This window comes from Crinia signifera, chromosome 3 (assembly GCF_055691185.1).
Source record: "Crinia signifera chromosome 3, ASM5569118v1, whole genome shotgun sequence".
NCBI lineage: Eukaryota > Metazoa > Chordata > Amphibia > Anura > Myobatrachidae > Crinia > Crinia signifera.
In genome coordinates, this window is record NC_139219.1 from 40,475,310 (window position 1) to 40,489,747 (window position 14,438).

Consider the following 14,438-nt stretch of genomic DNA (forward strand, 5'->3'; position numbering starts at 1 on the left):
AATCCTGTTGTATTATTCAAGTGCTGTGGCTTAATGCCCAAAGATGCACATTATGGTTCATAGTACACCATATTTAAGTAACACTTAAATGTTTCTGAAAGCTCTAGGGCACGGAATGGTGCAAATCTACCAATCACATTGTAGTTAACAATTTGGCAGTGCTGTTTAAAAATTTAAAGCCAACATGAGTAATGCCACAATCTTCTGGTGCATTAGTTTTATAAACATCTCCCACTTTTCTGTTGTATGAGGAATCTAAAGGATATAACTCCCCTTTTGAATGAATAGAATAAGCTGTTTCTCACATGTATTGGTTTACTCAAAACCCCAGAATGTATGCAACACTTGTACACCTATAGTACAAATGTTAGTATTTATGAATAAAACTAGGTTGATTACTGGTTTTTCTTTTATCTTTTTTTTTTGTCTTTTAGAAATACGAGAAACCAAAGTTTGTACAATGTTTAGCCTTTTTAGCAAATGGAGATATACTTGCTGGAGATTCCGGCGGCGTCATGTTAATATGGAGCAAGACTCCTGTAGAGTCAACAGCCGGTAAAGGAGTGAAAGGTAGGTCTCATTTCACAGATGTATGCATGGTTAATCCCAGTGGTTTAACTTGGATAGACTAGGCCAGCATAATAATATCACACCTGCGCTTTTATATGACTAATGCTGCTTCTGCCGGTGGGTTCAACAAGATGTTGCAACCGGGGTGGTGAAGGTAATAAAATTGGCACTTCAGAGTTCCCGCATATAGAGTGCTAGCGTGTGGGTGTGGCGGTTGAAAGGTTATCTGGAATGTATCAAGCTTTCCTTTCCACCACTCCTAATATTTTAATTGCTTCTAAATCTCTGCTTGGCATTAAGCTAAATGTCTCAATAATTGTTCTGAAAGCTCAAGCAATTATTTGTAGTCATAATAGCGCTGAGTCATTAGGTGTTTTCTCTGCTCTTAATTTCATTAATATGCCTGGCACACGCATGGGGATCTGCACCTGTATTAGTTCAGTGTCCTAGTACACAAGGATTGCTGCTTTTGGGGAATTTGATGGCATGTTCATGGGCATTTCTGGTCTACCAATGATCGTTAGAGCAGTCTGGAAATGTGAGCAGATATGTGAGCAAACCATCCATATTTCTATTGAAAGTCCTTCATATGCAACCGGTGAGATGTCATTTGTCATAGGCTGGGAGCAGGAGGTGGACGTTCCGTAGCTCGTGGGTCAGCGCTGTTGCAAAAACAGGAATAGGTGGTCATTGCGATCAAAGTTCATATATTTAACTTCGGTACTTGTGTATTATCACGGCGCCCGTTAAGTAGATAACGTACGGTCCTATTCAGCGTAGTGTCCCTTCAGCATCGCGGTGGCAGTTAGCGGCGCCCGTTAAGTAGTTTTCGAACTGTCCTATTCAGCGTAGTGTCCCTTCAGCATGGCGGCAGCAGTCCCTCCAGCATAGTGTCAGAGCTATTAGTTTATTATCACGGCGCCCGTTAAGTAGTTTAGGTACTGTCCTATTCAGTACTACGCTTGCTACACTCCCTTACTACGACTACGCTGGCTGCGTCAGTTGGCGTAGTCAGAGCTACATAGTCCGCGTCGGAATACGTAGCTCTGACTACGCCAACTACGTTGCGCGCACCAACGCTGTGATAATACACAAGTACCTTTAACTTCTAAGGAAACTGTGGTGAGAAGGAAGGGTTAATTCCTGAATATGTTTTATGATATGTTAATCCCAGAATAATTTTTTTTTTTTTTTTTTTTTTTATGATATGTATTGTAGTTGAAGTCACTATAGTTGTAATCACTTTTAGTATTACAATTTCTTTCTTAAAACAAGAACATTTTATCATTAAGATTTGGCTGCCAGACCGTTGTCATAAAACCAGCTCTGTATCTGCATTAAGAATGCGATAGCTTAGGGCGCACAGAACAGAGAACTGAAAACCATTAGTCATTTCCAAAGGAATTTTCAGAATGCCAGCGCTTCCTGTTTTGCAGCCCAATCTATCAAATCAAAACCTTCTGCAAGACCTACTCAGAGGTGTTTGGCATTTCTTCCCAAATCTCTGTGGATTTTTTTATTTTAATTATGAAATTGCCAAACTAAAATGTGATAATCTATATACTGGTTGAGTATCCCTTATCCAAAATGCTCGGGACCTGAAGCATTTTGGATAACGGATTATTCCGTATTTTGGAATATTTTTATATTTCAATGTGGGATCTTGAGAAACGGGACTCGTGTGTGAACACAACATGCATTTATGTTGTATAAACACTTCAAACACATGAAATACACACAAATATATTTTATTTGTGCATGAAGCAAGGTTTGAAAATCATGAAACAAAGTTTGTGTACTATCTCGGGTACTGAATCCGAATGCTAAGCTAACATTTTCTTGCACATATGCAGTGCCGGTTGCAGTGCCAGTTGCAGCGCCTGTCCCCGGCAGTGCCAGTTGCAGCGCCTGTCCCCGGCAGTGCCAGTTGCAGCGCCTGTCCCCGGCAGTGCCAGTTGCAGCGCCTGTCCCCGGCAGTGCCAGTTGCAGCGCCTGTCCCCGGCAGTGCCAGTTGCAGCGCCTGTCCCCCGGCAGTGCCAGTTGCAGCGCCTGTCCCCCGGCAGTGCCAGTTGCAGCGCCTGTCCCCCGGCAGTGCCAGTTGCAGCGCCTGTCCCCCGGCAGTGCCAGTTGCAGCGCCTGTCCCCCGGCAGTGCCAGTTGCAGCGCCTGTCCCCCGGCAGTGCCAGTTGCAGCGCCTGTCCCCCGGCAGTGCCAGTTGCAGCGCCTGTCCCCCGGCAGTGCCAGTTGCAGCGCCTGTCCCCTGGCAGTGCCAGTTGCAGCGCCTGTCCCCGGCAGTGCCTCTATTTAAAAAAAAAAAAAAGTATATTCCAGAAACCATTGTTTTTGGAATAATTTGGATGACAGATATCTGAATAAGGAATACTCCCACCTGTGCATTATTTTTAAATGTGAGGAAATTTAACTCAAATTGGTATATATTCATACACAAGAGCATTGTATATGTTATGTTCTAAGTAGCCTGATCAGGAAATTCAATTTTTCATGTTTAATAAAGGATTGTAGGTTTTTCCACAGTCCTCGCTCATAGTTCTATGTCCTGTCTTCTCTGGAGCCCAGATAGGTATCCAGTTGGCATAGACAAGGTCAACACATGACCACACATTGGTCGACACATAAAAAGGTCTACTTGCGTTTTTGTGAATTTTGGAAAACTTTTTTCAGACTTGTTCTTAATTTTACAATACATGTGGATACCGATTGGAAATAATAAAGGGCAATGTGGTACACTAATTTAGGGTCCATGTGATAAAATCTAAAAATTGACATGAAAAAAATAGGAAAACGTATTTGTTGACTATTCCATGTCGCATTGTGATTGTGTTGACCTTGTGTTGGTGGTGTCGATTTTTTTAATCTCATATCAGTCCAGACTGATATCTGAACATGTAAAACCTACAAAGGAGGTCCGGCAGATTGAATTCTTGGATTGGTCAAAAAATTGATAGAGGGTGTGCATTGAAATGTGGAAATTGTAGCTGCTGCTTACATTACATAAGCCTTTTAACGCCTAGCAGTCTACCACTCCTCTCAGGAGTTGAACACATGCCTTGGTAGAGACTTTCATGCATTAACTGTGCAGACCTAAAAAGCTGCCTTAAGGTGTCCATACACGGAGCGATGTGCATTTTTAGCTAGATCGCATTGCATCTAGTTCAAAGCGCATGCGTTGTGCTACAGCAGCGTATGTTTTTTACTAGATGCGATCCGATCTGTTTTTGTTCTATTCGATGTGATGTGCAAAGTCACCTGGTATCATGCATGGATAGCCTTAAAACCTGGACTGTAATGGGCGGATTTGGTAAACTGGTACATATGTATTTACAGGTGTCTACCAAATTAGTAAACAAATCAAAGCTCATGATGGCAGCGTGTTCACACTGTGTCAGATGCGGAATGGGATGCTGCTCACCGGAGGCGGGAAGGATCGGAGAGTTATTATGTGGGATCACTTGCTTAACCCTGAGAGGGAGATTGAGGTAAGGTGTTTACTGGAAGATCACATGTACACGTGGTGCAAGCTGCGCAATGGTACTCCTGGAGAACGAAGGGGGTGAGGGGCAGCAGGTTTCTATCTGCTGGAAAATACATAAGATTTCTAATGCATTATACAAGTGAGACAGCCCTCTGGTTCCATGTTTCAGCGTATTATTCATATTTAAAGTAAAGGCTTTAAGTACTGCACCTGTGTTGGGAAAGCAGGGCCATAATTGCAAGGTTTTGTTAACCCATTCTATAACCTACTGTTAGAGCTCCGTCGTCCATATTTGCACATGTCATTAGCCCAATCTGCCCTATGTGGAGTCAAATGTATTGTTACAATACAGTGTGTTAATATTCTAGTTGTCACCATAGAATTATTGGTTATCTAATGTGCACTTTTCAGAGGCTTCACTTCTGCTTGCAGTAAATCTGGTTGGACACACAGTCCTAGAGCAGTGTTTCCCAACCTCGTGCTCAAGAAACACATAACCGTCCAGGTTTTAAGAATAGCCGTACTTGAGCATAGGTCAGTGGTTCCCAAACTTTTTAAAATCACGGCACCCTAGAGCATCAGAATTTTTTCACGGCACCCCCAGTCCAAGTTTCTTATTCTGTAAATTGATTTGTATGTCATACATGGGTTTATTTATGGGTGAGGGACAGGATTAGCTTCTGTTTGTCCACATTTTTTATTATTGGTAGCCCACCAGCAATGTTTTTGCCTTTTACAATGACCATAAATAATTTCAATTGCCTCTAGACCACTAATCCAAGGCACCCCTGCAAGTGTCCCGAGGCACCCCAGGGAGCCTAGGCACACAGTTTGGGAACCACTGGCATAGGTGGTATATATAGTTCTTTGTGTATTTTGATTCTCCCCATCTGTTCTCAAGCCTGGCTATCCTTAAAACACTGCACTGACCAGCTGGATGCACACTATAAGATTATCGGTCTGAAATTTCTGGTTGGACTGAAAATCTGGTTATGTATGGGAGAGTTAAATCTATTTGTATTTGTCCATTTTCTGGCTTTTGGGAGCAGTAGTGAGTTATCGTTTGCTTCCATGCATTACCAGATTTCCGGTCAAACCAGAAAGATTGGATGGATAACTTTTAGCGTGCCTTGAGGGCAGAGTACGGCAAACCCTGTCCTAGAGGAACAGTGGCCCTTATTCTGGTTCACTCACAAAGGCAAATTCCTTCTCAAATGAACAAAGCCATGTGCAGTGCAGGTGGGGCAGATGTAATGTGTGCAGAGAGAATTAGATTTCGGTGGGGTTTTACTTAAAGTGAGATCTATATTGCAGTGTAGAAATAAAGCAGTCAGTATTTTCCCTGCACAGAAACAAAATAACTCTTAAGTTACATCTGCCCCACCTGCAGTGCACGTGGTTTTTTCCATTTGAGAAGGAATTTGCCTTTGCGAGTGGACCAGAATAAGGGCCAGTGTGTGCATATGCTTTTTCTGTACTAAGAGCAACCCGGCCTTTATTCTTACAGGTTATTTATATATCACACACATACTACACAGTGCTTTACGGAGTCTTCATTCGTTCATTCATTCACACCAGTCCCTATGGAGTCTATAATGCATTTCCTGTCACATAGACACACCCTGGTTTTAAGCCATAAGCCAGTTAACCTAACAGTATGTGTTTGGTTTCTGGAAAGAAACCAGAGTACTTGGAGGAAACCCATACAAACACAGGACATACACATTATGGGCCTCATTCAGACCTGCTTGCCGCCCCGCCGAACACATACCAACCGAATCCCCTCATCATGCTGCGAGCGTATGTGTATGCTTACACATCCGCTGTCATGCGCCCGCACAGAGGAAAAATCCTTTGGTTACTTACCATCCATGGGGTTTTTCCTCTGCACGCATCCAAAAGGAAGCCCAGAACTTTTCAGCTGCACGGTTTTCTCAGAATTGTGGGTGGGCCCTGACTTCATGTAACATAAGCCGCCCGCCCCGAGCAGGCAGGGGAAGAGCTCTGGTTGTAATTGAGGCCACATTGCTAACCACTGCACCACCATGCTTCCCTATGACCTTTCCATTTAAATCCCATTAGAAATTTTCTAAATTGTTCTCAGATTAAACCCTTTGTTAATCTGTTACATGCTAAGTACTATGCGGTTGTCATGAATAATGGCACAATCGTGCTTATAGATTATTCGCCTGTATGACCTTTTTAAATCTGAAACCAAAGTAAAAGAATATGAAAATTTTATTTTTTTCCCCATATAAATTTTGGTCTATTTTATTGGCAGAATTCAACTTCTTTCATCCATTACATAAGCACTCTTTTTTTTTTTCCCCCTGAAGATTACATTGTTTGTAATCATAAGAAGCTTGTCTCCTAATTAGTAAATGACCTAGTTGTAGAGTTTGGAAATTACTTTTAGGAAGTCATCCTAAGCCCCAGCTTATATGCGGACATATTCCCACAGCGTTCTATGTTTTCAATCAGTGTCACATGCATTTCATATAATCATTTTCTGCTCTGACTGCTACGTACAATCAGTGATATCTGCTACATATCCGCTCTATAAACGACTACAGAACCATTCTTTCTTTGCTTTTGATGATCTATCCCACAGGTATACAATGATTACAAAGCGACAGGGGAGCATTTTTATTTTTACAACAATGTCAATATAGTGTAGTGATTTCTTAATTGCGGTGGAAACATAGGGTTTTGGTTTCTGCATTCTCTATAGTAGAGTGAGAAACTGACTGCATAGTAATGCGTTTTATTTCATGCAAAACCAGCAGATGCTTTCTGCAAATGGTTAAAAGGCCCCATATGCTATAATGATATGTCTAACCCTGAAGTCGGATTGAATTTCCCTTGAATTCCCCCTTGACCTTCCCTGCAGTGAGTCCATCCTATTTGGTATTTTGGTGTCTTTTTTTGCATAAGATATATCGCATACGATTGATCGAGCCAAGATAAATCGCATGAGATAAATCTAATGGTAACCAATTGTACCATAAGATTTATCTGATGGGCTGGATTAAGGGGCTAGAGGGACTGGAAACATCAGTCAAACTTCTTGCGATAAATTGCATATGATATATGGCATGCACAACACACCTTTTTCCATCCGATCCTATCCAAACCCGATAAATCACTCTTGCATCTCAAAGGTTAGGGTTTGCCTGTGCTTTTTGGGAGGGTTTTGGTTAGGCACTAAGGGGGTATGGTTAGGGTTTAGAGTTAGGCTGCAGGAAAGGAAAATTCAAGTTGTAGTTTAGAATACTTACTACCAGGTGTCTCCGTTCCTTGCATCAGGAAGTTGCTATCTTCTGACCACCGATGTCCCAATTGGTGGCATACCGATACAATCCAAGCATCAGAACATTACAGTGATGTACAACATCCAGATGTTAGACTTTAAAACAAACCTGTAGTATAAATTAATTTGCTTGGAGGTCTAGTTCCACATCGGTTGGAGTGCCACAAATTGCCCTACACTGCAATAGGCCATTGTACAACCAGATGTATTCATATCCATTAGAAAAGAATAAGACTTTAGATATCATTAATTTATATTACAGCCCGTCATGTCCTCTGATGCATTCTTTCATCTACAGTACCTTATTTGACATCTTTTGGTGGCCAACAAAACTTATATCCTGAAACAGTGATTGTGAGCAGATCATTACTACCCTGGTTTTTGCAAAATAGGTGTGCCATTGTTTTCAATAATCTTGTTAAACACAGGGACAGAAAACTACTTCAACCAAAACTGTTTCATATTATTTAAATGCATGTATTGCACAACTATTTTTGTCCTGCCACATGTTTTTCTTATGAGAAATGGTTGATTTTGTTTTAAGTAGTATAAAGTTGAACAACAACTGGCCTCTAACATTAAACAGTTAACAGCTGCTTCATGGCAATCGCTCCTATACATCGATAACGGTACAAAATACCTGTGACAATACAGATCAGAAGTTCCTAGATAGGTCGCATGCTGTCCATTGCTTTTTCTAATTGAATTAGCATCAACAGAGCTCTGCAGAGGAAGTACAGATATGTCTTCAGTCATGCCAAAGAGCCCCTCTTGGTATTCCAGGTCACGTGAGAATCTTCTAGCATCTATGTTGCCAAAAATGCCTCTTTGTGTGAATGATGCTGGTCATACCCTAGATCCACTTTCATCCAACTAATTTGTTGGACTGAAATCCTGGTACAGTATTGGAGAAAATAACAATCGGCAATTTGCTCAGAAGCCCCAAAATATGGACAAAAACTTGTCTAAAGCAAATATGGTAGGTACTTGTGTACTAACACGGCGCCCATCGCATTGCAGACCATAAGGCATGCGATGGCAGCTGATTGTTATACAATTTTTAATTGTATAGCATCAAATTGTAATGCATATACAATGGTATGCAATTTAAAATTGTATAAGCACCCTAATGGGGGCTTACAATGTTAAATGCACCCCCACTATGAACGTGAACCCGAAGCGTGGCGAGCCCGCGAGGGGCGGCGGTACGCATCCTACGACCTTTTCATACCCCCACTATCCACGTTGGTGTGGAGTTATTTTTATATATTGTGGTGAGCCACCGAGTCCGAAGCGTTGCGAGCCCGAAGCGCGGCGAGCCCCTCAAGGGGACGCGGAATACATGTAAAATAATACGCAGGGCTCACTGTGCTCGCCACGCTTCGGACTCGGTGTCTCGCTGCGCTCGCCACACTATATAAAATCAACTCTAGGCGTGGATAGTGGGGGTATGAAAAGGTCATAGGATGCGTACCGCTGCCCCTCGCGGGCTCGCTGCGCTCGCCACGCTTCAGGTTCACGTTCATAGTGGGGGTGCATTTAGCATTGTAAGCCCCCATTAGGGTGCTTATACAATTAAACATCGTATAGGGGGCTTATACAATTTTGCATCGGGTGTATGGCATGCGATGCGATTATATGTAGTGCGACCAAATATCGTGGGCGCCGTGCTAGTACACAAGTACCGCAAATACATTTAACTGCAGTAACTTGTCTTAGAGACTGTTTTAGTCAGTTTCCAGGTTTTGGGAGAAAATTACTGAATTACAAATTACATTTGCTCCAATTCAGTACCAGAATTTTATTTCATCCAACCAACTAGTTGGATGGCATTTTTAGCGGATATTTTGAGGATCTCTCATAGAAAAGTTGGCACTCAACGGGTTTAATAAATAAGTTTGTTTGGCAATTTTCCACACTTATTTTACAAATGTCCTTGGCACTCCAAGGGTTAAGCCAGTGGTTCCCAAACCGTGCGCCTAGGCTCCCTGGGGTGCCTCGGAGCACTTGCAGGGGTGCCTCAGGTTGGTGGTCCAGAACCAAATCAAATTATTTATGACCGATGAAACAGGCAAAATCAGTGCTTGGTGCTTCCAATTATAAAGTATGTGGGGAAACAGAAGTGAATCGTGTTCCTCACCACATAATTGGACCTACGGGTGACATTTAAGCACAACTTATTTCAATTATTTTTTTATTCTTGGTAACAAACATTTTTCGAGGGGTGCCCTGAAAAATATTCTGATACTCTATGGTGCCGTGATTCAAAAAAGTTTGAATCACGGTTAAGCATTTTTTGGCAAAAGAAAAGACACCAGAGCTGCAGATCACTCATTCCAAGCATCTTGTGCTGCATGGTCTGTTGAGGCTGTATGCATGAGGATAGATCTGTATGTAGTAAGCATTTAAAAAAAAAAAAAAAATTAAAATCTTTTGGGTTTGTTTTTTTATTTTTTTTACATATTTTGCCTTTTTAGTGTTTTTTTTTTACTTTGCAAAAGGCTCACTGTTGTAACACACACTTTGCTCAATCATGATATTTTCTTGTTTTTAACATAAATATTTGAGTTGAATAGGATTGGAGTATGTAAAACAACAATGATAAATTATTTCTTTCAGGCCGTTTCCTGCACACATATATAGCAAAATGTGGATGCAATTAAGAGCATTGGCAGCTTTAGGAGGCTGGACTTCATTTATACATTATTTTAGACTAAAACTACAATGTTTGGAATGTTTTGCACTTGTGATGGTTCTACTAACCAATTTGTTGTATTTGTTTTTATGGGCCAGGTTCCAGATCAGTATGGCACCATTCGAGCTGTAGCTGAGGGCAAAGCAGACCAGTTTTTAATTGGCACCTCTCGGAATTTTATTTTACGTGGCACCTTTAATGATGGTTTCCAAGTGGAAGTACAGGTACGTGTAGATCAAGTTTCTTCTTGCAGAAGTTTATTTTCTTAAATTAATGGGATAATTAACACCTCTAAAGCAACAATAAGATGACTACCTATTATTTATACAGGGTCATACAGATGAGCTGTGGGGTCTGGCAACACACCCATTTAAAGACCTGCTTTTAACATGTGCTCAAGACAAGCAGGTCTGCCTGTGGAACTCAGTGGACCACACACTGGAGTGGACCAGACTTCTAGATGTAAGTAGCTTTAGTACATTTGTTCACATGCACTGACAGCTAAACCTGATCTTCTTTCCAGTCACAATTTAGCTAGATCCGCTATATTACATTTATATGTTTACTGAACAGTGTGTCCATGATTTCATAGTATTCAGTTTCCATCTATTTTTTTTTAAATAAAAAGGACAATGTCATTTTCAAAAAATGTTAAGCTGGCCATGTGCAGATATGGTAACATTTAGTATTTTGTGCTTGTATCTGACAGATGTGGTCACTCAAACCCAGACAGGGTGACAGATCAGCCGATTTACTGGCAGGTCACAGTCCTCTGGCACATGGAATGCTTGTTGACACCTGATCATTGCTACATGTTGGCCTCTGGTACCATAATCTGTGTTTATTTTATGGACAACTTTTGGCTCGGGGTTCTCATTAAATCCAAGTTGTAGGTTTTCTATGACCCAATTTCTGTTTTTACAGGAACCTGGACACTGTGCAGATTTCCATCCAAGTGGGATAGTCGTAGCAATTGGAACACATTCTGGAAGGTATGACCTAGAGAGATTATATATACAGTTTGATCACTGCTATATCATGTTTGAGGTGGGACCAGTGTTCCCTGCAGGTGAATTATTTCCACTGGGAACCTTTAAGGCTTTCCATCTTAGCAGTGTTTATGGTTTGGCACATAGAATCTAGCCTACATTATTCATGGGTTAAAATCCCCCCCATTTACAAAGTACTGATATACACAAAGGCATCCAGAGTGAACTTTAAAGGGACACAAGATTATAGGACATACTGAGTTCATGGTCTGTCTAGCATATAGATGTTTTTATGTACAGTACTTTACCTTCTTTACATGGTATATTGTCCCAAAAAATTTCAGGTAAGGCTGAATAAAGACTTGAGTCCATCGTGTTCAACCTTGGTTAGTCAGTATGATCTATTAGCTTCATCCCTTGTTATATGTAGTATATTCTGATATCTTTAAAGACATTGTTTGTACCCGTGGATGTTTTTAACCAATAGATGTTTCTCCAACCTTATTTTAAACGTATTTATTGTGTCCGCCAACACCACGTCACCAGGAAGAGTTCCGCAGTTTGGCTGTTCTGACCGTAAAACGGGAACAAAATCTTCCTTCCTCCAATCTAAACTCGTGCCCATGTGTCCTAAAGTCCTTCCTTACAGTAAAAAAGGCACCTGGCAGTTCGTTATATTGGCCTCTGATATATTTTACATGTTAAGCATGTCCCCCCTTAAATGTCTCCTCTCTAGTGTTAACAATCCCAATTTGTTCAATATGTCCTCATAGCTTAAATCCTAAGGTGAGCCAAGAAATTAACACAACCGTGTATATAAACTAAAAAGAACTTATTTTTAAATGTATCACTTAACTATTCCTCAAAGGTCTCTCTCTTTACATTGAAATCCTCACCTAGTGCTGTATTTCTTACATGCAGTCTTCCTTCCACTGCCCATGTTTTGGTGGCTCCATGGTTTCTGATATCCTCAGCTCTCATCTGAGGGAATGGGCTATATACACAGGCTTTGTTGGGGTAAAAGAGGAGAACTTCACTACTTAAAATAATACTCCTCAGGGGAGGGTATGTAACCAATCTAATACAGCTAGCTAGTAGTTGCAGTTCAGTGACCCTTCCGTGTCAGCCATTTAAACATGGACTTGTGACAAGCAGTTGCATGCCCTTTGAGCCTGTTTTTTTTTTTTTTTTTTTTTTTTATATTTTCATATTTTTTCCACTTGTACTTTCTGTAATTGTTTTACTTTTTAATTTAATTTAGATGGTTTGTCCTGGATGCCGAGACGAGAGACCTTGTTTCAATACATACTGATGGTAACGAGCAGCTTTCAGTGATGCGATATTCAGTTGGTAAGTGTCATTTCTTAACAGCAACCTGACAAACGTTTTACAGACATCAAGTCCTGGTTACTTTCTACGGCATTCCTACACATTTGCTTTAGAACTGCAGCCACCATCTGGCAAAGTAGATTTAGGAATGGTAATTTATGTAGATTTATATCTGTCGCAGATGCTTAAAATTACCATACTAATATTATGGTTTCATGCATTATCATCCACGTGAGTTCTGATTGGGAGAAGTAAAGTGTTTTGAGCACAGCAGTGATCGCTAAAAAATTCACAAAATAGTGTGTCCTTGGAACCCCTCACTTACAAAAAGGGAGGCACCTTGCCCAAAGAAGTGTCAACCATTTCCCTCTCAAACTTTTTCTTGTGTTGACAATTTGTCAAACCCTGCACAAGGTCAACATATGCATCTCTACCTTTTTGTGTATGCCTATTGACTGTATGTAGACACTGTCAACCCTTTCACCTGGAACAGATGTACAGACATTGCACTCTATCTCTAAGTTTTTGGAAGTGCTCCCCCCCATGCTCTCATATATAATAGACCTGAACTGGCAAATTCATTTTACAGAACTCAATTTACAGACTTTTGTCTTCAGAAGTACAAAGATCAAACTTATTTTGCTGATGACCTCACCTAGCACAAAAAAACATATTGATACTGACTGCTTTCGTAGCTAACTGAATAAGTCCTCAGGTATCAATTAGCTGTGGTAATTTACTGCAGCTACTTTAATTCTCCCCATGATCTACAGATGGAGCACCTCTCAGTCAGCGCCGGGGCTCACCAGATTGTCACCGTTGGCGAGATGGCGCTCCATCTCACTGAGAAGCGCGAGCAACCCAGTTTCTGCCCGTCTCCACTTCAGGGAGACGGGCAGGTGGGATTGGGCAGCGGGGACCAACATAGTAAGGGAACGCAAGCGTGTCCCCTTCCGGTTGCCGATCCGATCACCAGCCCATGCAAGAACCAAAGGCACTCCATCTGTATAGCAGGGGTTCTCAAACTCTGTCCTTGGCTTTTTGTAAACAACCCATTATGGACCATGTGATCTACAGTATGGTGTTTTGGGTCCATTTATGCAATGATTTCGATCAATTTTATTTTGTCTGATTTTAAGAGTATGGGTTTCTATTTTCATTTCTAATTAGTTGGGCTTCATCATAATAAATGTTTATCTCTACACCATACTGTAAATGATAATTTATGACCAGAACACACGCATAATATAGAATGTCCTTACTTTATAGTGGTCCATAATGGGTTGTTTACAAAAAGCCAACACGAAGACTCTCAAAAATACAGTAGTAGTAGTGCTCCCCTGATTGAACAATTAAAAGCTTTTTATTGAAATCTGATATATTTGTCTTTTTTTTCCAACAGATGGAACCCTGCTGGCCGTGGGCTCACATGACAACTTCATTTACCTCTATAATGTGTCAGAAAATGGAAGAAAGTATAGCAGATATGGAAAGTGCACTGTGAGTAAAATGTACAGGAGATGGCTGCTGTGTGTGTTTGTATTAGCATTATCCTTTGTTAGTTGCTGTGGAACCCTTTAGGCTCCATATAAATAATGCGCACGGCTTATAAACCTTGCTACATCAGTCGGCCCGGAAATAAGCATCGTTGTGGCCGAAGCAGAGGGCTTAGATGCTGATGTATGGAGTAAAAGTTAGTAAAAGTAAAGGAAGGAAAAGCACATGAGTGACGAAGGTCCCTGCTTGTAGTGGGATGGCAGACACACCGGGGTGACACACAAGAGCTAGACGGTAAACTTGAAAGATAGGTTAAGGATAAGAGATTTCTGGGTGTGATGGAAATATGGGTCTTCTCAAGACCGTTTGAAGTTTTGTGGAGAGATGGAGGTGTTCTGTCAACAGCATTGAGACGGATTCGATTGAATCGAAGCGGTAGTCAGGAAGGTCAATTAGGAGGAGATTACAGTAGTCCAATCTTGTAGCTAACAAGTGAGTGGATGAGGGTCTTAGTAGCCCCCGGGGTGAGAGAGGGTTTACCACTGTAAATAATATC

General features: G+C 41.2%; 1 protein-coding gene across 6 annotated transcripts in view; it reads left to right on the forward strand.

The window, feature by feature from the left end:
• Positions 1-14,438, forward strand: part of EML4 (EMAP like 4) — a 158,055-nt gene that overhangs the window by 126,158 nt on the left and 17,459 nt on the right. For all 6 annotated transcript variants that reach the window (XM_083175685.1, XM_083175686.1, XM_083175688.1 and 3 more), the window contains 7 exons: positions 435-570; positions 3,915-4,066; positions 10,166-10,291; positions 10,398-10,529; positions 10,992-11,059; positions 12,318-12,406; positions 13,788-13,885. In XM_083175685.1, coding sequence (XP_083031811.1) covers positions 435-570; positions 3,915-4,066; positions 10,166-10,291; positions 10,398-10,529; positions 10,992-11,059; positions 12,318-12,406; positions 13,788-13,885 — 801 coding nt within the window. The remainder of the gene's footprint in view (positions 1-434; positions 571-3,914; positions 4,067-10,165; positions 10,292-10,397; positions 10,530-10,991; positions 11,060-12,317; positions 12,407-13,787; positions 13,886-14,438) is intronic.